Source organism: Diadema setosum, chromosome 4 (assembly GCF_964275005.1).
Source record: "Diadema setosum chromosome 4, eeDiaSeto1, whole genome shotgun sequence".
Lineage (NCBI taxonomy): Eukaryota > Metazoa > Echinodermata > Echinoidea > Diadematoida > Diadematidae > Diadema > Diadema setosum.
In genome coordinates this window covers 18,213,257-18,239,022 of record NC_092688.1, presented here as the reverse complement: position 1 = coordinate 18,239,022, position 25,766 = coordinate 18,213,257, and the positions used below count along the sequence as shown (strand labels likewise).

The following is a 25,766-nucleotide window of genomic DNA, read 5'->3' as shown; positions in this document are numbered from 1 at the left end:
GGTTGGCAAGACATGCAGCTCAAAACTTCCCAGGTGTACTGTTGGCTCATCCACAATTACACTGCTGCTGTTTACAAATTTGTGTACAGTTATTTTGCAATGAGTCAAAAATATGTAACAATTCAACATAACTAATGAACAATACAATTGTCATCAAGTGCACACATACTGGACTTTCACACCACAAATACATTGCACAAAGGGTAGTTAAGCTCAACACATACAGTCCATGTAGATAGGTCAGAGCCCTGCTTGGGCCGAGTCATCTGGCACTTGTCTTAAAAATACAACTCATGAATCATGAATCATTAGAACAGTTCACATATTTTAAACATATAACATATACTATAAATAACAAAAAAATAACCTCATCTGTTAAATCTGCTATTGAAAACTTTACATGCTGCGATCAGAAATGACCGTCTGAACCTCTCCGTCTTTACTTTTGGAAGTCTAATTCTACCTGATCTGTTTACAGTCACCTCATCATGAAGCGGATGTGATTCATCTTTCATTACAATATCAAGTCTAGACACAAGAGCAGATTGTACAATATCCTCTAGATGTTGCACAGGCATTCCTATAATTTTACTGGCTTGTGATACAACCCTTGTCAATTTGGACTTATTTTTCTCTGTTAAACAACTAAACCATGCTACTGATGAGAAACACATGACAGACTGTATTACACTTTGATAAAACAAAACAAATGTTTAACTCTTCACATTAAATGACCTGAGTTTTCTAAGGAAATACAATCGCTGGTTTCCTTTTGACTGAATTTTCTTAGTATTTGCATCCCACCTAATCCCACATATAACATATACTATAAATAACAAAAAAATAACCTCATCTGTTAAATCTGCTATTGAAAACTTTACATGCTGCGATCAGAAATGACCGTCTGAACCTCTCCGTCTTTACTTTTGGAAGTCTAATTCTACCTGATCTGTTTACAGTCACCTCATCATGAAGCGGATGTGATTCATCTTTCATTACAATATCAAGTCTAGACACAAGAGCAGATTGTACAATATCCTCTAGATGTTGCACAGGCATTCCTATAATTTTACTGGCTTGTGATACAACCCTTGTCAATTTGGACTTATTTTTCTCTGTTAAACAACTAAACCATGCTACTGATGAGAAACACATGACAGACTGTATTACACTTTGATAAAACAAAACAAGTGTTTGACTCTTCACATTAAATGACCTGAGTTTTCTAAGGAAATACAATCGCTGGTTTCCTTTTGACTGAATTTTCTTAGTATTTGCATCCCACCTAAGTTTATCGTCTATAATTGTTCCAAGGTATTTGTACTCTGACACCTGCTCTATGGTATCTCCCCCAATAGAAATCCTGTCATGATTGTTTTGACCAGTTTTACCAAAATCAAAAATCATCTCTTTAGTTTTCCTGGTGTTTAAAATCAGTGATGTTTGTTCACACCATTCCACAAACTTGTCAACACTTCTCCTGTAAACCATTTCTTCATTGTTACGTATCAATCCTACAATACATGTGTCATCTGCGTATTTCACAATATGACAAGATGGACTTACTGGGCTATCACTTGTTAAGAGAGTGAACAAAATAGGTGAGAGCACACATCCTTGTGGTGCCCCAACATTCAGTGTTCTATCATCGGAAACTACCTCCCCTAGGCGTACTCTTTGCGACCTGTCGGTCATGAAATCTCCTATCCACAGAGATAGATATGGGTTAACCTTCATGACATTATGTAACTTTCCAGTTAATAACTGTGGTACAATGGTATTGAAAGCTGACGAAAAATCAACGTACAACACTCTAACATATGACTTGGACAACTCTAAATGCTTGATAATAGTATGTAACAGGTAGGTAAGTGCATCGTCAACACATCTCTTACTCCTATAGGCAAACTGAAGTGGGTCACAGTGTTCCTTTGTCTGTTCAATCAGAAACTCTTTCACCAGTTTCTCAAAACATTTCATAATGACAGGTGTTAAAGCAACTGGTCTAAAATCATTCAGTGTAGCAGGTTTAGGAACCTTTGGAATAGGACTGATTGTTGCACATTTCCAAATATTGGGTACATGAGAAGTATCAAGAGACCATTGAAAGAACTTACAAAAAACTTGGGATAACTGCTGTGAACATAATTTAAGAAGTTTCGCAGATAAACCATCCGGTCCCATTGATTTGTTTGTTTTGATTGATTCCATGACCCTCCTTACCTTTCCTTCACATATCAGTATTCTATCACTACTAAATATCTCTTTCTGTATTTCCTGTTGACAGTGAGCAAAAGAATCTGAAAAAACTTGGTCATCCCTGTCAAATCTACAATAGAACTCGTTTAACTTTTGAACAAATTCAAAAACATCATCCCCAATAATACTACATTTTTTCTTTTGAGTACCTGTATCAAACCCTGTCATCAGTTTCAAACCCTTCCAGGCTTCCCTAGGATTTCCTTCTTGAAATTTGTCTTCTATCTTTTTCCCAAACTCTCGTTTCCTAGCCTTAATGTGCCTCTTAAAATCCTTCTCAATTTTCTTCAAAGCTTCCCTATCATTGTTACAAAAAGCTACATTCTTCTGATGAATAAATTGTCTGCAACGTTTATCCACCCATGGTTTATTATTAGGGTATCGTTTAAAAGTTTTTTCTGAAACAATCATCTCCTCACAGAATTTAATGTAATCTGTTACCACTTCTGTAGCCCTATCCAAAGATGAAGAATCCAGAAGAGTGTCCCATTCTGTACAATCGAAGCATGCTCTAAGGGTCTCTGTAGAATCGTTTGTCCAGATTTTCGCCCTCCCTTTTGTCGGCTTCTGACGTTTCAACTTCTGCCTATATTGTGGAATCAACTGAATGATGTTATGATCAGAGTTTCCCAGGGGTGGCTTAGCAAACGCTTTATAACCATTACATATGTTTCCATAACACTTGTCCAATGTGCGAGTACCTCGCGTAGGTATATTCACGTATTGGTAAAAATGTGGCATGACAGAGCGTAGATCGCAGCTATTGAAATCTCCTAGCACAATCTGCACTGCATCTGGAGATGAAGCTGCAATCCTAGAAGAGATATCCTGTATTTTAGAAGCAGCAATGTCAACATTTGCAGTTGGTTGAATGTAGACAACCATGACGTAGATGTTAGAAAATTCTCGTGGTAGGTAGTGTGGTCTGGCCGAAATACATAATAATTCAATATTTTCAGAACAGAAACTGTCACAGATCTTTATATTACTTTCATCACACCACCTTTCATTGATATATGCACAGACTCCTCCTCCTGCCAGTTTTCCCGATGCCTCTGTACGATCTCCTCGAACACACACAAAACCATCTATATCCGAATCAGGTGTGGTGTCTTTGGATGAAAACCAGGTTTCAGTAAAGCACAGCAAACAGCTTTCACGGTATTCGTAGCGATAATTCACACACGCTTTCAACTCATCCAACTTATTTCGTAGGGAACGACAGTTACCTGATATGACTGAGGGCAACGGCGGCCGAAAACTCCGCCTTCTGAGACGAGCTCTAACTCCTCCTTTTCGTCCACGCTTTCGACGTTTCAGCTCCACTGGAATGTCATGACAGTCAGGCTCGGACTTGCGCACGCTGTCAGACCCGGCGAGTCTGAGAAGAGTGTCTCGGTCGTATGTTATGCGGCTGACCGGTAATGCCGTGCTGATAAGTAGTGGTTCATATCGTACTGGGCTTGCTCTCAGTACACAGATGAGTCCACTGACCAGTATGGTCAGAAGCAAAAATTTCCCGCTTAAATTCCACCAACAGATCTTCATTTTTGCGTAGAAAAGTCCAGCAAGTGTACAGATGAGACAGTTTATACCAACATAGAAAACAATACGGGAAAAAACCAGAAATCACGAAATCACGAAACTTGTGCAGGTGCAGGTGCGAAAAATCGTCCGTGGTCGCCGCGGTGCAGCGCCCTCATTCTTCTGAGACGATTTTCATCAAAACTGATTTTCATCAAATGAACTTTGAATTCCTCGTAGAAATATATGCTCTTTAACATTTCATTAATGGAGTTCTCGGTATCTCGCAAAAAGTTAAAGGCTGAATCTTTACCTCAACCAATATTATACCATCCCTTTAACGGTGGTCACTATATCAGGTGCATGACCTCATATCATCCTGTTCCATCAGGAAGAGTAGATAGTCCAAGTATGGCAGTCTGTGTTTGGCCAGCCATTCCTGACGGCTTGATAATGGTGATGAACACAGACATGGCAGATGTCTGCTTCTCTTCAATAACCCCCCCCCCCCCTACTGATTGCCCACTCCAAACCATACAGTAAATCACTTCAAGAAAAACATGTAAAAGAAAATAATTTCTCGGATTCTCGGAAATGAGAGATAAGAACAAGGTTGTACAAACTGAATCAAACATCTGTGAATCATTGATTTGATTAACTCTTCATGTACCATGGTGTAAAACCCCCTGTGTGCTACATTATTCTGAGACAGCAACATAGACATGCTTTGGGAAAACATTCTGTTTTTTCAGATCTGTGTAACTTTTATAGATTTTGTTACCCTGGACACGTAATGATCAAAGTTGTAGAGAAAATGCCAAACTTTGCTTTGATGTAAATTGTATGACTTATCTATCATTGTGTTTCTTTCAAATGAAAAGTATATACATTATTGTAAGGCATGACTTTTGCACACAAGACTTTGACAGAAACTGAGAATTTACTCACAAATCCAGTAGCAAACACCGCTTGATACTCAATCACCACATAGAATATAAGCTACATGTGACAGGAATGGACTTGCGAGAAATGCTTTAATTGTACGGTAGAATTTGCCGATTTTAATCGATCGGTTTGGGCGGGTATGTGTATTTGAGCAGAAAATGTGAACTTGGCACGCCTTCGACTGAGTCGGGTGTTCGAACGTGGCACATAAAGATTTAACTTATAAAATGGAAGACTGTTGGTGTGAGCAACTGTATCAGTTGGCTATCACTTGTATGAAGGACAGATCTATGCACACTATAAGTAGAATTGGGTTGGTTGATACTAGTTAGAAACTCTTCAAATATCACTTTAGAATTCCTTCAGCACCTAATTCATGAGAGAAATATCAAAAGAAGCATCTGATACTTGGAAAGTGAATACATTTTCTATAATATGACATTGCATAAGAGCATAATTGTAGCCATTATGGTGTAGGACATATTCTGTGTGGAACCACTCATTTGCCTTTTACACATGCTAAATGTCAAATGTGTGAAACAAAACTGCCTTACTCTTTGATAGAAGATATGCTAGATTTTGATATTCTTGATGCATCTGTTAAATGTATCTTTGATGCTCAAGTTGATCATAGATAGATGATAGCACTTTCCAGATTGATATTTCACCAGTATTGCCTTCCTGTGTCATCACTGTCATTAAGAGAATTAAGATAATTAAGATAGTTTTGTTTCGACTTGTTTATTTGCCAAATCAGAACCATATACATAGAAGTAAAAAGAAATACATCAACTTTATATAAAACAGACATGAAAAAGGAATGCATATCATAAAGGGAAATATGCCTTTAACCTACATTAGAACATAGGAATTTTTTTCTCCTCCCCTCCCCCAACAAAAAAAGGGTTTGAAGCAGAGTGAGACGAGCTCATGTCTAGGAGAGTACCGGGTAGACCCTATCAATTTAGCCACGAGGCCTACCGTGTGCAGCGGCCATTTTCCTTCCATCAAATTTCCATTTGCCGACTAAAATGTCAGTTTTTTAGTGATGGGACTGTCATGTAGGAGATTTTGAGAGAAAAATTGTCCATTTACCCCACCGCGTTCATCCCCTCCTAGATGGTCGTGCGCCTATAAAATGGGCGCATCGCCGGTAGCTAATGTCGTTCCTAAATGCCACCTTGCTCCTCATGAATCGACTTACAGCTGGTGGGGGCCGTCGATGTCGGAGCCAGACACGTCAGGAAAGCAATGAACCTGTGATGTGAGACGTTCTAATATCAGTGACAGCTGTCTCGTTCTCACCCCCCTTAGGCCGTTAAATTATGATGATAGATGCTGTGAAAAGAATCTTAAATGTCGCTGTAAAAAATAAATAAATAAATAAGGTGTGATATATTGCCCATAGGAACTTATAAATATAGTGCGTAACATTTACAGACAGGTGTTGATGTGCATTAGGTGTGTGAAGTTATAAAATGTTGTTTTTCTCAGATTTTCAGCACAATCAGCTGTCTGTTAAGTGGGAAAAAGAAATACATGAAGTCCATAAAGAGCACATTTGAAGTTGTATCATTGTGAGTATTCATATTAAAAAACAAAGAAATATAAAGAAAAACATGTTATTACTTTTGTGAAAGGATGGAATCTGACATTGTATTCTTGTTGTTCACGAGGGAATGAGTGTTGCAAAACTGTTTTGCAATGCTTGTTTGATAACTCCTTTGTGTGCCATTGTTTTGTTTCGTTGTTGTTTTTTGAGCTGCTGCACTGGCTTTTGCTCCCTCAAAAGATGAGAAAGACTCAGATTGCAGGCTTCCTGTCTGCAGCCTAGTTACACTCCTTGGTGAAGCCAGCAACAAGAGTGGTTTAGGTGCCTTGGTCAAGGATGTGTATGTGTGTCTGACTGTCTGTGTTTGTGTCTGTGTGTATGTCTGTGAGTTTGTGTTTCTTTGTGCACATATCAGTGTGTCCATGTATATGTCTATGTCTATTTTTATGATGTGGATGTTTTTGTATGTATGTATGTATGTATGTATGTATGTGTATGTTTGTGTGTGTTTCTCGGTGCCTTTTTCATTGTGTGTAGATCTGTGTATGTGTTTGTCTTTTTTTATGATAGATGTGTGTTCGTGTATGTGTGTATATCCATGTGTATAGTATATATTTTTTGTGTGTACATGTGTGTGTATGTCTGTGAGTTTTCCAGAGTCTGTGTTAATGTATATGTGCGTCTTTTTATAGGTAAGTTCTTTTTATGTGTATGTGTGTGTGTGTGTGTGTGTCTGTGAGTGTATGTTTGTTTGACATCTGTATCTTTATAGTTGTGTTTGTCTGTGCCTGTGTATGTGTGTGTTTTATCATAGGGTATATGTGGCTTTTGTTTATAATGCATGTGAGTGTCAGGGGGATGATTGTCTGAAGAAATGCAATATTCTTTCCCCACTCTTCTTGAAGGAGATCCTCAACAGAACACTTGAAGAGGCCTTGTCCCTGGTGTTGAATATTTACACACAGGGCCTTGAGTGAGAGAGATAGTCCCAGAGAGGAAAGACAGGGACCTCTTCAGTGTGAGAAACATATACTCTTATTTCAACCTTTGATAGAGAGAGATATATACTGAGGTAGATGGACAGATAGATTGATAGAGAGAGAAACATACTCTCATCTCAACCTTTGATAGAGAGAGATATATACAGAGGTAAATGGACAGATAGATTGATAGAGAGAAAAAAAAAACCCACCTATACTCTTATCTCAACCTTTGATACAGAGAAATATATAGAGGTAGATAGACAGATAGATAGATAGATAGAGAAAAAACACATATACTCTCATCTCAGACTTTGATAGAGAGAGATATATACAGAGGTAGATAGACAGATAGGTAGAGAGACAGTATATAAACATATATTCTTATCTCAACCTTTGATGGAGAGAGAGAGAGATATAGAGAGTTAGATGGACAGATAGATAGATTGATAGATAAATGAATAAATAGATGGAAGGAGGGAGAAACATATACTCTCATCTCAACATTTGATAGAGATATGTAGAGGTAGATGGACAGATAGATAGATAGATAGATAGATAGATAGATAGATAGAGAAAAAACACATATACTCTCATCTCAAACTTTGATAGAGAGAGATATATACAGAGGTGGATGGACAGATAGAGAAAAAAGAAACATACTCTTATCTCAACCTTTGATACAAAGAGATAGATAGAGAGGTAGGTATTGACGGATAGATAAAGTAGAGAGATAGATATACAAGCATATACTCTTATCTCAACCTTTGATAGAGAGAGATAGAGAGAGAGGTAGATGAACAGATAGATAGATAGATGGAGAAAAAAAACATACTCATCTCAACCTCTGATACAGAGAGATATATGAGGTAGATATACAGCTAGGTATGTATATATATATATATATATATATATATATATATATATATATATATATATATATATATATATATATATATATATATATATATATATAAACATATACTCTCATCGTAACCTTTGATAGAGATAGATATGCAAAGAGGTAGATGAACAGAAAGAGAGAGAGAAAAAAAGAAAAAACATATACTCTCAATTTGACCTTTAATACAAAGAGATATATAGAGATGTAGATGGACAGAGAGATAGAGGGGGAGGAAGAGGGAGAGAACAATTTCATTTCATAAACTATCTCTGGAATGGTTATTTGCTTTTCTTCGTATCACACAGTCTTCTTGCCACACATATGGCCATTTCTCTCTCTTTTTTTTCTTCTTTTCTTTTTTCTGGAAAAAGAGTAGAGCTTACTTTCAATGATGCATGCTATGTAACCTTAACATTGGTAAAATATTTGATCTTTGTCACCACTAAACATGCATTTATTGCATGCTCGTCTGTTAAAAAAACACTTAAAACCACTTTTGATATCCCATCCAACGATTTGCCTTAGGGACATTGTTCCCCATTGTGCAATATGTAAAGGAACAAAGAAGTTACGTATTCCGTATTATGTGCATTGGTTGTTGTAGTGGTGTTTCCATGGAAACATTTTGATAACTTCAATTAGAAATGGCTGTCTTCCTTCGTGATACTCTAATATGTTTAATAAGGTCCACTGTGAAAAATGCAAGTAGTGCGTCGCCCAACACAAGTAGTTTCTTTTTTTCCAGGGCCAAAGCTATAGAATATAGAAAATAATGTCTCTAGGTATGAGATATCTAACAATGCAATAATCTTGTTTGGTGTTGTCTGAAGGTTTGTTGTGTAAATGAAGAAGCCTCTTGTTAAGTCTTAAGTGAATTAGCGTTGCATAAATTCACGCAATGGTTATGAAACGTCTGACATTGCTGTTATGCAAACCGCAATATAACCACAAAATGTAGTTGAATCTCATCGGTTATGAAATTTCATTTGTTACAGCTCTGCAAGTATTATAGCCACAGATATTTCTGACATTTATTGTATGTTAAAAAGGTGTTCAGTCTAAATTCCCCAAAGGATTTTGATAAATCATAAAAATACATAGAATGTGCCTTCAGTGCTTTTTCCAGTTCTTCTGTATCATCATTTCATAAATGCCTTTCCACCCTCTCAGCTCTAAGGTTGCCAATTGGCAGGGATGTCTTGAAACTACTACACATATGCCATATGTTTAGCAAGTCTAATCTTTCATGAAATCAGGACTTCCCAACAAATTTGTGAGTGGTTCATTTCATGATTCCATGGAGTGCAGTAATGAATGGAGAAATGTATGTTTGCATGTCACATTCATGTCTGGATCTGACTTGATATTTCTTGTGTTTTGTGACATTCACAATTAGCACCCAACTCACAAAATTCATGAAAATTAAAAAAAAAAAACCCTGTGACTTTGTATTAAGTAATTGCCATTGAATAGAGATCACCCAATCCCCTGAATTGCTATTGTGTCACCGTGGTTGGTTTGAGACACATTGTTGAGCTATCTTACTTACCATTACATCAAGTTCAGAGGAATTAACTAAAGGCTGGTGAAAAAAAAAACCACCAAAACAAAACAAAACAAAACAAAAACCTAAGTTGGTTACAGCTAAGCTCCTGGGGACAGGCTGTGGTGGTACAAATAAAACCATGGTTTAAACCATGGACAAAAACCATGGAGCGCCAAGTGTCGCATGGAATATTTCATTACGAAATCAGTCATTTCGTCGATGAAATGATTATTTTGTAACAAAATGACAAGGTTTTGTAACTAAATGAACATTTCGTTAACGAAACGGTCATTTTGTCGGCGAAATGATCAATTTCGTAACGAAATATTTCGTGCGACACTTGGCGTTTTTGTCCATGGTTTAAACCATGGTTTCATTTGTACCACCTTCGTGAATTCGGGCCAATGGGTTAAAAGGTATGGAGCCTAAAAAATTGAGAGAAAGAGGCAGACATAACATTATCTATTCTTTCTTCTGTTTCTTCACAGATTCTTCATCAGATCAACAAGGGTGCCTACGGCCAAGTCCTCAAGGTACAACGAAAGGAGGATGGTGAAATATATGCCATGAAGGTGGGTACCACATCATCCAACAACTCTCTTACCCCCATTTAGATGAATTATGCCATAGTGTGCCATACAACTTTTTTTGTCAGCATGGAAGCAGTTGTATCAAGATGATTGTTTTTCTAAGAGCTATGCCATTCAGGGTGCATTTGTATTTTGTTTTTAAAGAGACATTGCATTAGCAAATGCAAGTATTGACTTACAATTTAGCTTAAGTTTAAAAATGCTCTTTTTAGCTGAAAAAAAAAATGACAGAGTTTTTATGAAAGAATTCTCACACAGAATTATTATGTTTCTCACAGTGGCATCTAGACACTTTCTTCCTGCTTTTGAATTGCTTGGCTAATACATTTTGCAATTAAGTATGTCAGTGTAGTGGAAGAAACTTACACTGAGATTTGCAAAAACAAAGTCCTTTTATTTTCATCACTGAGCCTCAATGTCTCACGTTACTGAATCCTTAATGCATGAAGAGCGTGAAATCCATGGCCAAGTTAAGGCCTTGTCAAGTATGTCAACTTAGCAAGCTGTGTGGGAGAGATGTGATAAGAGCTCTGGATCTCAAGGAATGCTAACCACTAACTGTCAGGTCATTTAGGGAGAAACAGAGAGAAGGAGAGATGGTGAGAGAATGATTATAGCGTAGGGTTATTACAGAAGAGAGAGAGAGATATAAAGAGAGAAGAGAAAATGTGTGTTACAGAAAGGGAGCTATATTGAAAAATATTGTACATATCTTTTGTCATGTGTGTCTAACTTGGCCCTTTTGTAAACCCTCCATGAGTGTTCATGCACTTGACTATTAAATTGCCAAACCCCCCTTTTTTAAAAAAGTATTTAGTTGATGTCCTCTAATAGGGTTTGATATGTGATGCGTTAAGTGAAGATTATTCTCTTCGTAGTCACAATGTCACAGCCCACACATTGACCATCGTAATGCATCAAGGGCTTAAGAAGATAACATTGAATGTAATTCCCGTTCAGGGGCGTTAGGTTACGGCACATTTATTACAATCGTTTTGAGAAAGCAAGTTAGCGGATGCACTGATCTGCTATGAAAGCACAGTGAAGGTTAGCAAGGGAAAAAGGAAACAACTGATATGACTAGTAATCTACTAAGGAATGTCTGTTTATTTCACAAAGGGGAGCATCGAACTAGCGGTGCAGATAGAGAAGAGAGAGGGATAGGGAGAAATATATGGAAGAGGGAGGGGAGAGATTGAGTGGAGAGAGAGAGAGAGAGAAGGAAAAGAGAGGGATTAGCAGGAGACAGATGGAAGAGGGAGAGAAGGAAAGAAGAATGGAGAGAAAGAAGAGTGATCAAAAGCAGAGTGGAAAGAGAGATGGAAGAGGGAGAAAATGAAAAAGGATGAAGAAAACAGAAGGAAGATATTGAAAGTGATCATCAGCAGAGAGAAAAGAGAGAAGGAAAATGAGATGGAAGGAAGAAAAGGAACATAGAGTAATCAGCAGCAGAAAAAAATGAAAGGGGAAGAAAAGGAAAAGGGATGAACAAAGAGAGAAAAAAGATATAGTGATCAGCAATAGAGAAGAAAATGAGAGAAGGAAGGGAGAGGAAAGAAAAATGGATGGAAAAGGAGAGAGAGAGAGAGAAGGAAAAACTGATCAGCAGCAGAGAGGAGAAACAGATTTACATTGTAAGATGGAGAAAAGAAAAAAGAATTGGCAAAATAGAGAGAAGGAAGATTGTGATCAGCAGGAGCGAGGAGAACCAGAGATGGAAGATAAAGAGAAGGAAATGGAATGGAGAGAAGGGAAAAGGAAGGTAGAGTGATCAACAGTGAGAACGAGAGATGGAAGATAAAGAAAAAGAAAGTAGGATGGAGAGAAGAGAGAGGAAAGATAGAGTAATCAGCAGCAGATGAAGAAGAGAGATGAAAAATGAAGAAATTGAAACAGGGATGGAAAGAAGGGAGATAGTGACCAAGAGGACAAGAAGAGAAGGAGAGAGAGAAGAGGGAAAAGAGAGAGAGAGGGGGAGAGAAGGTAGATAGAGTCATTAGCAGGTAGAGAGGAGAAGGAGAGAGTAAGAGAGGGAGAAAGAGATGCTAAGTGTATCACATGGTTAAGTGTATGTGCCATTTATAGCCTACTATTTATTACCTGCGTGACACGGAGGTATGCATGGCTGGCTGCTGGCCTGTATTGACAAGTATGTCATCTATTTCTGCTCCTGTTACAGTGTGTGTTACATGTTCAGTTCACATCTGTGTAAGATAACACCAACCAGTCAATGAGAGTGTGCTAAGATGTAAGGAGAAGGCATTCACACCACACACGGATATTTCTACCCTTCTTAAGTCCAAGGGTTCTCTGAACATGGCCGGCATTGCTGGGAAGGTTATGTTTGAACCCTTTATATGTCCAAGCACTTAGCCATAACTTGCCACGGCATCCATTAGCTTTCTGTTAATCACTCCCAGACAGTGCTCTATAGTCAAAATAGCTACCCAGGTGTGACGATGGTATAGTCCCATCACAAAGACCACATCAGTTAAATGGTAATTCAGTCTGTTGAGTGGTATCTGTTCTTTGATGGTTGGTTTCATGACAGTTGTACCAAGACGAGAAGGTAGCAACTTAGGTAATGTGACAGTTTGTGAATAAAGTGCAAAAAGGTTTAAAGCCACTTATCACACGGAAATTTGACCATCGACTAATCTGGAATCTGAAAATCCATCACTGATGACATAAACAACATTGTTTCTATTTTTTTCTTAAAAACTTTAATTGAAATTATGCTTTTGTAGCAAGATTTTACTGTAGAAAAATTAAACATGTGTTATTTAGACATCTAAAAGAAATTACGAGGACAGATATGGGTTGGTAAGCATTGCTTAATTGATCAGTTTCCTGATTTGTTTTAGGGTGTATGTGTGAAGAGAAATCTCTAGTATCCAAAAGATTTAATGAATTATTTGTTGACATTAAATTTTCATGAATGGGCAGCAAAATGTACAGACCAGGATTAGTGCAGGAATTTCAGGCCTGATTTGGCAGATACATACATTAATATAGCATCAGAAGAACAATAATTCATAGATATTCAAGGAGGTCATATCTTCATACAATTCAACAAGTTTAACCCATAGAAGACTCACCCCTAGTATAGTTGGGTAGGTGTCTATGTGAATTGCATGTTAAAGCAAAATTACTTGGTCCTCAGCAGGTTAAGGAAAATCAGGTGGCAGACTTGCATGCAGGTGGAATTCACACTTTAGTGTATGCTCTTACTTGAGAAAGAGCCTGTATCTATGTGTATTACCAATCATAGTATACACAGTCTTTGTCATGCAGTCTTCAAATTCAACAAGCTTTAAAATCTAGAGCCTTATTTTGAATAGATGCATTCATACAAGCAAAATGCATAATGTATTCATATTGGGGTCTGAGAAGGCAAAGACTACAAGTATGAAGGCAGTGATCCTATCAGGAGGAGAAAAAAAAAAATCAGGCACCAGCATCACCTACAAGAGGTGAATGACCTGAAGTTCATCCAGGCACTGGGCCTGTTGCTTCTGTGGTAGGAGACTGTAAGCTGCTGTGGTCTTACTTGCATGCTTGACATCTTCTGTTCCGCTACTTACACATGTAAATATTCTCAGCTGGGAATTCAGCTTTTATAATGAGGTCAACTTATATATTTGGAAGAATTTGCAATGTTTAATGTCCTCTCCTGCCTTATTATAATTTTTTTTTTTTTTGGGGGGGGGAGGCTGGTGAAAGACATATTTTGGTACCGATAATTTCAAATTTGTGGTCACAAGCATTTTGTCAACAAGAGACAAATGAATTCAAAATTCTTGGTCGTGTATTCTGTTGACGAATGAATGAAAGTGAAGAAAAGGAGCTGTAGTCCATTGCTAAGATCTATATAAAGGAACTAGTGAAGAATGTGATGTAAAAAACAAAAATGTGGAAAACACAGCCAGTGAGATGTCAGGCTGTATTTTGGATTAAAGACAGCAAGAAAAAGGGTATCAGAGTGTGAAAACACCCCCACCCACTCCCCTCCCTGCCCTCTACCCGATCCTGCTGAAATTATTGACTTCTCATCTGCGCCCATTTACACAAACTCAATTTGCCATGGGGGCATGACAGAAGGTGTTCCAGAAGCAGTCAGGCGTGAAATACTGTGCCAGCGCTCTTGCCCCACCAAATATGTTCGACGCAATTTTCCCCTCGTCATTCCTCGGCCGACGTCCTGGCGGCGTGCTGTCACGTGCTGGCGGCGTAGCTGTCAACGTGCGGGGGTCTGTGACCCCCCGTGTGGCTGTCGTAGGAGAACAAGCACACCAAGTAATGGGCAGCAGCCCGCGAAAACGAATCTGCACTTTTGTCCCTGAGGGTTTGTGATTTTGCTTCTCTTTGCCTTGCTTTGAAATGGAAAGAGGGGAATTTTTAGAGCGTGAGTAAAAGAAGGACATGGCAGTTTGAATGAGGAAAAATAAGAAATGGCAGATATTTGTGGAAGTGCCGGCAGTAAACCTGTGAAGTAGAAGGAATAAAGATTGATGTGTACAGGGGCTATTCATATATTCACCATATGGTGTTCATTATCAAGTGACTTTCTCAGGATCTTGTCCAGGTTTGGGTAAGATAGTGGACTGAATAGATCATTGTATTATTGACTTTTATTTGTCCTGTTTCCTTCTCAAAGGTTTACCCTTTTTTCAAAAAGCAAATCATCATTACCTCTAGATCAGTCTTATTTGAATGAATTTGACATCATTAGGGGAAGTATTGGTTTGGCATAGTGAAGGTGTCTTTCTCCCGCGATCTGAAGCTTAGCAATGGAACACCTTAAAACGCTAACTACTCAATGATATTTTGGTTCATTTGGCACCAGCAATAGAACACCAACTTTAGTCATAATGTAAATGATTGACAATAATGAAGTCTGTTTCACTCCTTGGTTTTTGATGAAGTGAAATTCTATGATGTGCTTATTCAGACGTGTGAATGTTTGAAATTCACTAACCGAGTTGTTCCGCAAAAGTGAATTAATTGCAGATTATTTGGTAGCAAAAGGGAAAATTTACTTTAGAAAGAAAAGATAATTTCAATGAAGCCATGAGGTAAAGGAGACCACTTGAATGAAAGTTTTGAGCAGACAAATAAAAAGGGAAGGTCTGACTTTCATGTATATAGGTTGTATTCAAGTGTTTCAAGGACATTCCATATTTATGCATCATGTCAGACACACTGAGGCGGCTTGTTCATAAATATTTATCAAAAATACATTTTTAAAACAACATCAGTGGAGTGATGCGTTAGATGTTATTGTAAGTTTGAAAGAGCTATCTAATTTGATAAACCTTTGAGAAAAAACCCATGTCACATGACTAGTGAGCGTTTAAATAAAAACAAGCTCTTAATTCAAATGCATGAAATTCTAGTGTGGAGTTGTTTTTATTGCAACTGATTGACAATTCCCATGATTTTTATCATGGCTTCTACCAAACACTGATTAATTCAGTGCTTATCTAAAGCTTTTTATTATTTGATTTGTTTGAATTTGTGCATAATTTTGTCTGATCTCTTAGATTGAGTCAAACATGTTTCATTTCGTCGGGAGACATGTTGAATATTTCATCAACATCCCTTCTCTTCTGGAGGCACTTCATTATTTTCTTTCCCTGTGTTGGTTGAATCATGCTCATGGCTTTGTCTACTTTCCCCCTTTTTATCCTCACCAAGACTGCTTTAAATGTTTTCTCTGCTTAAATAAGCTGCCCCTTTCAGTAGAGCTGAACAAATGTGCATTAATTTTCTTCTGTTATTCTTTTCCCCTCATCCTAAAGTGGCAGCTTGCCTAGTATGTAAGGAGGTCAGGTAGCTAACGTTTCCTCAACAACTTTCACAAGCTGAGAGAAAGAAAAACATCTGAGTGACAACTGAGAAAGAGTTGCCAAACTTTACACCTGTTTCCAATGCATAGGGTTATGCACTCTTTTAATGACTATTGCAGCCTGAAAGTAGAAGAAGAAGGAAAACTAACTTTATTTACTTTTATAAGATAGAATATGCAAGGATTAACTATGATTATTATCTTTTTATGTAGTTGCTGCTTATTCATCCTTTATTTATTTCTCACATTTCATTGTTGCTTTCGTCACATGTTGTATACTGTAATCATTCTTATTATTGATAGTAATTACATGAGTGTACATGTGTGATATTTATGGATGATCCGATAAAACATTTAAAGGCAGTGATGGCTGAATAGCGCTTATGATCTTTGAGAAAACCAACGAAACAACTGGCCATCGTAGGTAATGCCCCAAATGCAGGGGCATCAAAGTGGCTTCGAAGGGTGTTGCGCAGTAAATATAATGGCGGTGAATAGCAGAGCTGTGTGCAAGTATCTATGCAAATATGCTTCTTTTAGAGATGTAACATTGTAAAAGGAAAATTTGGGACAGGGCCCTGGACCCATCGAGGTGGCAGAATTTGCCATGAGTACATGCAATATTGTACCTTTTTGAAAGTATTAGCAATGTTTTTTATACTTGTGATAATTCAGCACTGGACATTCTTAATGTCATGTTCTCACAAATCGTCTTATTGTTTTGTGATGCATGCTAGTTGCTAAAGGTCTTTATTTAGCACAAGTATTTGAATAAGGACACATCAACTTCATATTTGCATCCTTCAAGTGACAAAGTGCATTTAGAAGTAATGCATCTTCAAAAAGATAGCACAAACAGTACCATCATAGATACAAAGATATATATACATGAAGATTTGAGCAAGAAGTTAATGGTCAGTTTTGATTCCATTTTGACCCTTCAGGTGTTGTCCAAGCTGGAGGTCATCCGGAGCGAGGCAATAAAGCAGTGTAAGGAAGAAGTCAGCATTCAGGTAAGAGAATGAAAGCAGGCAGCAGAAATACACGCGGTCATTTTTTTTTTCTTTTCAAATAAGGGTTTTGCTTTTTCCCTAATGTACACATGCAAACTGTGAGTAGTGTTTGGTTTAGAATAGATGAAGAACTGCATATTCTTTATTTATCTAACCAACACTCAAAGGGACTGCAGGGTATTGTTGGAAGGCTGTGCATTAGGAAGGTTGTTCTGGTTCGAAATATATTGTGGAATCCCAGCGATGCCTCGGAAAATGCTCGCAAAACAGGCTCTTTTGAGCAGTCCCATTCAGAGAAGAATATTGTGCGGTTACAGACTTCTTTTGGTCATACCGTACCATACCATAATTTGCTATGGTGCACATATATTTGCGGATGGGCAATTCTATTTAAACAGTCCTGGGCTAGTCGTAGTATTCAAATGTACCATTGTGGGCAGTGGATTAATAAAGATTGATTCAATAAAAGCACCATAATATCTGCCTGTTGGTTCCCTTTAATACAAGAAGTATGTTGGTGTTTCCTTGTGATAGCATGCTTTAGATCTGTGACATGAACGCTAAGACGATGCAGCATACTGGTTTGGACAATGTCAACGGCTGTCTTGCGCATGTGCAGAACACAAGTTTTTTTGCCTAATTAGCGTCGTCTTAGCATTCGCATCACAGATCTAAAGCTCACTGATATATCTAACTGGGACACTGTAATTGACTGAAAAGGCTGACAATACAGAGTCCTGAAATCCCTGACCTTTTCCTTCCCTACCTTGAGCTGAAAATAAGAGACTTTAATGGTCATAACAATTTCTGATTTATCATATCTCGGGCCTTGATCTCTGTAAGGAAAAAGAAGAGAGATTTCATGACAGGTGGAAACTGGGCGTTACAAACCAAATAGCAAACGAAAGTCAAAAGTGATTGTTGGCAAGAGTGTGTGGATTTGTGTCTGTGTATTTTGTGTGTTTTCTTTTTCAACCAGCTGTTTATCTCATTAGGGTAGAGTACCCATTCCGTCCATTAAATCATCAGCTTTAATTACACTGGCAGGGGAAGTGGTGACCTGATTTGGTGGTCGTTGGTGAGGTCTCCGAAAGGGGAACATTCACAATCTGGTCGTGTCGGCCATCATACAGTGAGTCATTACTGAAATGCCCAACAGTGTGCGTGTCTTCGTTAATGGAGATTGCTTTGTGCCACTCCTCTTCCGCGGGACTGAGGAGCTCTCCATACGACAGGTGCGAACTCAATTGATCGCAGGGCATTCTGTCTTTTGTTATCAGAACATCTCTGTTTCATACTGACTAGTTTTCAGGTTTTCTGGTGGCCAAGTCTACCATTTATGACTTATGTGATTAAAAGTTTTCTCCTTTGAACTTGTTCTGAGCTCACAAAAAATCACAAACTAATGTGATTTGCATTACAATGCAGTCTGTTTTGTACAGTGCATGTGAATGGCGTAGAAAAAAGACAACACAGATTTCAAATACCAGATTTTAAAAAAAAATAATTCTTTTTATTTTCAGTGCAATGATCATGCCCCTTAACCTAGTTGAGGGTGCCATGATCATTCATGCTCTGATATGATTTAGGCCCTTCGCATTTTGAAGAGATTTGTAGTGCTTTGCTTGCTGTCGAGTATGGGGGGGGGGGGGGGGTGGGTGTTGCCGTGTGTGAACGGCTTCAAATAGATAATTTCTGTGTGTGTATAGGCCCAGAGGCAGTACCTCTTCCGGCATAAGTCCCATGAGTCCATGACAATGACAGATTGTCAAAAGTTTCATCCTTACTTGCTTCAATAGGATCAAGTGATTGTAGGATAAAAAGAGAATGGCCAATAACAGTGGGGGGGGGGGGGGGGCTGATCTAATTGTGATAACAAGGGATTGTCATTCATTACCTGTTAAACTGCACATCTGCCTTGATACCTATCTTGGAAGATCCTAGATAATACCTGTAGAAAAAAAAAATGAAAACAACTTACACACTTCCCTGGTGCACCATAAAGTTGTGTCGTTTGCACTCACAGGCGCGTACGTATCAAGCAATCCGTAAAATGTCATTAGAAGAACTTGCAGCCCATAACTCAAAGATCGATAATGGGAGAGCTATAGAAAGAAGCATGTAATTCAGTGTGCATTCAGTAATCTCCACAAATGACGAATCGGGTATGCCGTCATGGCAGCATTTCACAGGAAAAAAAAAATCTCCAAACCAGAAAAGACAGAAAACAGGATTCCTCTTGCCTGAAAGATGATTAATTATCATGTTAAAGTTCTTGCGTGTCCCTACTGCAATCCTGAAAACTAGATTCCTTTTATAAACTGGTTAATTGTAAAGGTAGGTGGGTAATCCAAACCATTCTTCAGAATATTAGAACTGAAAACTTTTTATGATGGGTGAGAAACAAAACTATAGATTTCCAGTGAATTAATCTAATCTCCCCTCAAATGAAACAAGCAAATTCACACTGTTATTTGTGGTACAAAAAAGGCCATATTCTCAAGTGACATGGGTTTAGTTTTTCATGTATTTAAAAAAGAAGTAAATAAATCCGAGGTGTATTTCTATAAGATTTCATACCCGGTGTTGAGAGACACTATTCTTCAACCAGGCAAAGTTTCATGACATTTGCAAAAGGGATATATGACCTTTAAAGAACAACAATTTTTTTTTTTTTTTTTTTTATTGTGGTATGATATCTCCAGGCCATTACAGGATCTGTGACCACAATCATCAATCAAAGGATTCTCACATTCAGCAATGGCTAAGCATTCAAAATGCTTGCTAATTGCTGCATGGCACGATAGTATATTTAGAAATGCACACAACTTTAAATGAAATCCATCAAATGTTTAGAGATGAGCAGACTATTTTGCTACTAGAAAAGAAGGGAATAATGGCAAGATAAATTGCAAGATATCAGTATGATTGACTTTTTTTATTCTTCTCTTAATATATTGTTGGTTTTACAGTGAGTAAACTTGCAGCATTTCCTCTGATGCTTAAACTCCTGAATGTGAGGGGCATGGTTTGTGACAAACTTGATTTTTATCAAGAGTCTTTTGCACTTTTGTATGTCTTGTATTGGAAGTATACTGTACCATATTATCCCTGTTAATGTTTTTTTATTCTGTGTTCTTGGTGGTTATTGGACTTCAGAAATCATAAAATCCCAGTGTAAGTTATGTAAATGTTACCCATAAATGTCCACTGGATATAGATATGATTGTGCCCCAATGTACTGTATATGCATTATTGTGATTCAGGGCTTAGCCAACCTCTCTGTCATGCAAAACTTTCAGATTTCAGTTGTATGTGTATTCTTTGTCATATAGGCAGATCTGTACTCTGTCTTTGCTTTGATCAAAATTGTGCTCACATGTTGGAAAAGTTTATGTAAGGCAAGAACAATATTCCAGTGGCTCTTGGAAAAGTTTTATAAAATTCGAATTTACAGGGTGTAGGAACATGAAGAAAAAAAAATGCTCTAGATAGCTCAAGCGATGGCACGATTACATTTGTCATACAAACAGCAAGGTAGCTCCCGGTTTAGCATTTCATCTGCTTTTTGCTCCTAGAAATGTAACCTTGTTGTGTAAGATAAGTATATGAACTAGTTTCACAAAACTAGGTTTCATAAGAGAGAGAGAGAGAAAAAAAAAAACCCTTGTAATAATGTTCCACTATTCCAGGATGGCTATGAGAGCTGTTTTACATTTGTGTGTGTGTGTGTGTATATATATCTAGACTCAGATATGATTTTTAAAGAAGTTTGTTACTTTATGAGTAGGAAACTCTGCATTTATCAAGGTAGACATGTGGAAATAGAGTTTTGTCTTTTTAATTTATGAGTAGGAAACTCTGCATTTATCAAGGTAGACATGTGGAAATAGAGTTTTGTCTTTTTAATACAATGGACTTTGGAAACACACACACGCACACACACACACAAAATGGCTGAGAAGTTGAGAAGCAAAAAGGCATGTTTGTCTCATCATTTTATCACTTAATACATATCATGTCATTGTGTTGTCCTCTTCAACCAATCGTTTGAAGAGAATCTACTTCATCATTTTGTAATTAGCTATAAAATATCAGCATATGGTGGCTTTTGTTGAGATACTTGTCACCTTGAGAAAACAAAAACAAAAACAGATGAAGCATAACATTGCCTTGAGATTTTTTTATCCGTTGTTCATGTGTAAGTAAGCATGGTAGGAAAAAAAAAAAGTTTTGTGGAGCATATGTTCGATCAATTTTTATGTGCAGCACTCATGTTATGGGCGGCAAGGCAGTTATGAGCAGACGTGCTGCGCTCAAATCTGGGCTGCCGGGGTATGAGCACAACACCAGGGCCCCCAAGCTCACTCATGATGCATGAGGTTATTACATTCTTAATGGTGACACCACCACTGTGTTTCTGTCATGCATGGTATTCCAGACGATTGGCCGGTCTCAAGTAACACGGAGGCGGCGGGACACGCCACCGACAGATGCTGATGTGTTCTGTGTTTTAAAGGGGTGGTATTCCTCTTGGGTGGACCTCTCCTTTCAATTATTACTACCATGTGTTGTTTGTAGAGGGATATTAGGAGTGGAAAAGCTCATCTTTGATTTTAGATCACAGTGCCTTCTGGTCTTTTTGATGGCATGTTGGAAAAAAATTGTGATGTCCATTTGTCCTGTATTTGTGTTCTTGTTCAATATCCATTTATTTCATATTTTCTGGTAGATGTCTTATTAAAAAAAAGGGTACCACTACACATAACAAGTAATGCCCCCCCCCCCAAAAAAAAAAATAATAATAATCGAATCTGTGAGTTTGTGAATGCACTGTTGTGCAGTTTTTATTTGATGTGAATGTATTCTACTTTTTACTTTTGCCTTTAACACACTTCAGAGTTGATAGTGCACTCAAGTTGAAGATAAAATTTTGATGCAATTCATTCTGATGCAAAACACTGTATTCCATTCACATTTTGGGGGACACCCTCAAGAGCTTGCAAATAAGAAACCGATTTCCTTAACTAGTTCACTGGCCTAGTTTCGGGACCCGTCTCCTTTTACATCCAGAAAAGCGCTAAGACGAGGCATTTCTTGCAAATTTTTTATTTTTTTTTTCAGGGGGTGTGTTGCAGCAGACGGGCAGGTGAATTTATTTGTTGTGGTTAGTGACAGAACAAATCCTTCCCTCTTTCTGCTTGTCCATAAACAACTCAAACCAATGAGACGAAAGTAGTGCGTCCCGCGTAGGTAGGTACCAGTTTAGTAATTGCGTTTCGTCCTTGGCATGGTCCATATTTGACTTTCTTTTTTTGCTGTTGTCTTTTTTTCACCCCTTTCCCCGACTCTTACCGGTGAATTTCTTTGATTCTTTTTTTCCCCCCTCTGTTGTTTGAAATCGAGCATCACTGCGAGAAGTTTGCTGACCGGGAAAATTGAGTTGCGCTGCTCTTCCGCAGACAGGTGTGGAATTGGATTTGATTTGACTCCATTTTGGGGAGAGGGATAGCATAGTGGTGGCTGGGGGGGGGGGGGGGAGGGAACTGGATGACAATGGCCGTGAGATGGATCCACCCTGGGCTGAGATCAGAGGGACAGGTGTTCCCCAAAGCACTCAGAGTTCACTGACTTGCTATACTCTAAGCCTGTGACATACTTTACTGGCTTCAAGTTTGGCACTCAGAGTGAGAGGTGGTTGTCTTACTGGAGTGATTGGGGAGGGGGGGGGGGACACCTTATACATTCTTTAGATACCTCATGCTGGAAGGACTGACATCATAAACTTGTCTATTTCCTGGGAACAAAAAGTTATGAAGAATATATTTGAGTGTTTGACTACTTTACTATCTAACCAAGATGGACTTCACCGGTCAAGTGATATTCCGTCATTGTTAGAAAGTTTGAAATATCTTCAGTAAGGCTTATAATATTCTGATGGTCCTGGGGTCTGTTTCATGAAATCATCACATAAAAGTCTTTGTATAAATCACTTGAATGGCCAAAATTGCTGATATGTAGCTATGTAGAGAAGTAAAATCCCTTTCATGAAGTATCTCATGAGTGTGCCTTGTGAGTAAAAAGTGTCTCAAGACTTTCATAAAAAACAGACCCCTGAATTTTATGGCGTATGACTTTTGTGCAAGTCGAGCACTGCTGTGAACCATGCGGGAGCATGCAAACATCCCGTCAACAAGAGCCAGATTTCTCTGACGATGGCGAATCCGCACAGCTGTTCCCGTCTGTCCGCGACAAGGTCTGATTAACAGGCTCATCTTTCGGAGTTGATTGAAGTGTCGCCGTGCCTTCAAAGTCATTATTATCGGCAAGAGTGGGTGGTACTTGTCGGCCATAAAGAGGTGGGGATACACACATTTAAAGGTGTGATACTGTCAGTTAATGTTTATATCCTTTCTTTGTAAGTGAAGTCCTTTTTGCTTCAGAGAAAAAGGATGTGTGAAGACTGCACCAACAATCTAAAAAAAATATATATATAATGAAGTGAAATGTGTGTGTCATCTTTCAATTTGTGATGTTGTCAGTATTAAAGTCTGTTCCATGCCAAAATGCTCACATCACTGCAACTGTATGGTCTCTATTGAGTTTGATGACACTGAGAAAGAAAATAATCATAATAATGACAAGACATGCTTAAAATGTTAGTGGTGCTGAAGAAATAAAGAAAAGAAATAACAATACAATGGTTGAAAGGGAAATTCAAAGAGAATGATTTTCCAGCTTCAGATTTCTGCCCTGTGAAAGAAAACGAAAAGAAAAAAAATTCCTTTATTGAAATCATTGACATTAATATCTTATCCATCCAACCGTCACGTCAAGAGATTCAAGTTGAGTGGCAAGCTAGGCGGGTTTGACCCACTCATCTTGCCGAGCTGTACGTACTTCTCTGGTTTCATCTTCACTCCATATTCATGCTAATCGTCTTCAGAGATTTCTCTAGCCTCTAGAAGAGATCAAATGGGAGGAAGGGGAGCAAATATTCCAATGACTCAATTCCCAATCAGTTGTCTTTTTTCTTCTTCTTCTTCTTCTTTTCACTTCTTCTCCCCCTTGTCACCGTGGCGATGGGAAAAAAGGAGACAAAGAGATTTGCGAAGATAGTCCGACATGGCTTACTTCACCGGCGAGTGCGTGGTTTGACCGGGCGAGGTATTAGGGACGAGCCCAAGGAATGCTGCGGGGCATATGGGCCATTGTTTCCCAAAATACTTCGTTTGATCAACCCTTCGCATTAGAAAACTTGAAAGGGACAAGTCATCTTAATCTCCCCATATCTATCAATCTTGAATCTAGATGGAAACAGAATGACTGTCAAAAGGATTTGCCTCCTCCCCCCCCCCCCCCCCCCCCCCCCGGAAAAAGGACATGAAAGGAAAAGATGAATACTGACTGATTATCATAATATAGTTTTTTGTTTTTTTTCTTCATATTCATTGCAGTGATATTTTGTATCATCGTTTTGTGTACCATATAAGAATATAGCCCTTATACAATATCACAGAAAAAAAAAATCACAGATGGCATATAAGACCACCCCACCCCCAAGAAAAACAAAACAAAACAAAACAAAACTGCTGTTCTTAGTTGTCCTTATTGAAATATATGTATATCCTGTAATGAAGGTGCTGTCTCTCTTAGAATGTTACATGGTACTAGCACAATCTTTTCTTCTTTTTTTTTAAATCACAATGAGGGTTTTTTTCACAATATGATGAAATGCATTGCAATTTGCATCAGACAGTTGGGGGATCCACTTTGCGCATTAACAGAAAAAGGTCATTTGTACCAACAGGGCATGTTGGTTTTGAAATACACCGAGATAAGCCTTTGTGATGTGATTATTATTCAAATAATCCTTACAAATGGTACTTGTCAGCCCATCCACCTAACAGCAAAAGTGACATAATGCAATATCAATCATAAAAGATTGTTAATACATTCTATGCACAAAAAAATAATAATAAAAATTAGATTGCTGCTTATCCCCCCAAGTGTTAATTGAAAGTCTGTCTGGTCACCTATTCATCCTTTGTTCGAACATGACTGATGAATTCTTTAAATTGTTATGTCGGGCAAGCTTATGCATTTTATTGCTTTGAAAATGAATTAAGTGCCTAACCAACTTGGAAAACAGAAAGGTCATTTGTACAAAGATTCACATGAGCTAACTCAAAACTGGCGTATTGTTTTGTGCTGAAATCCAGTGTCAAGAGTTATCCGGTGTCACAAGTTGTTAAGCGTGAAGGACATTGATACATTGTTGTGATATGTAGGGCATTGTTAGATTTGCGGGCTTCTTTTTTTTTCCCCCACAGGATGTTTGCACATGAACAGATTTGACTCGAAAATTCTGAGAAACTGCTTCCACAAAGACTAACCTTGGGTGTATGTGTGTATGCTTACTATTGCATGCATACTAAACTTCATTTTTTTGAAACGAGACTGAGAAACCACAAAAACTTTTGAGAACATATCTTGAGAGTGCAATGGCTGATAGCAAATTAAAAACATCATTTGCATTTGATATCTCTGTGTGAACTTAACACCAACCCAACACTCCCCCCCCCCTCTTCTGTGATTTTAAATT

The 25,766-nt window shown here is 38.1% G+C and overlaps 1 protein-coding gene across 1 annotated transcript in view; it reads left to right on the top strand.

Moving 5' to 3' along the window:
• LOC140226965 (ribosomal protein S6 kinase-related protein-like) overlaps positions 1-25,766 on the top strand; it is a 123,893-nt gene that overhangs the window by 43,787 nt on the left and 54,340 nt on the right. The window contains exons 3-4 of the mRNA XM_072307402.1: positions 10,199-10,282; positions 17,093-17,161. Coding sequence (XP_072163503.1) covers positions 10,199-10,282; positions 17,093-17,161 — 153 coding nt within the window. The remainder of the gene's footprint in view (positions 1-10,198; positions 10,283-17,092; positions 17,162-25,766) is intronic.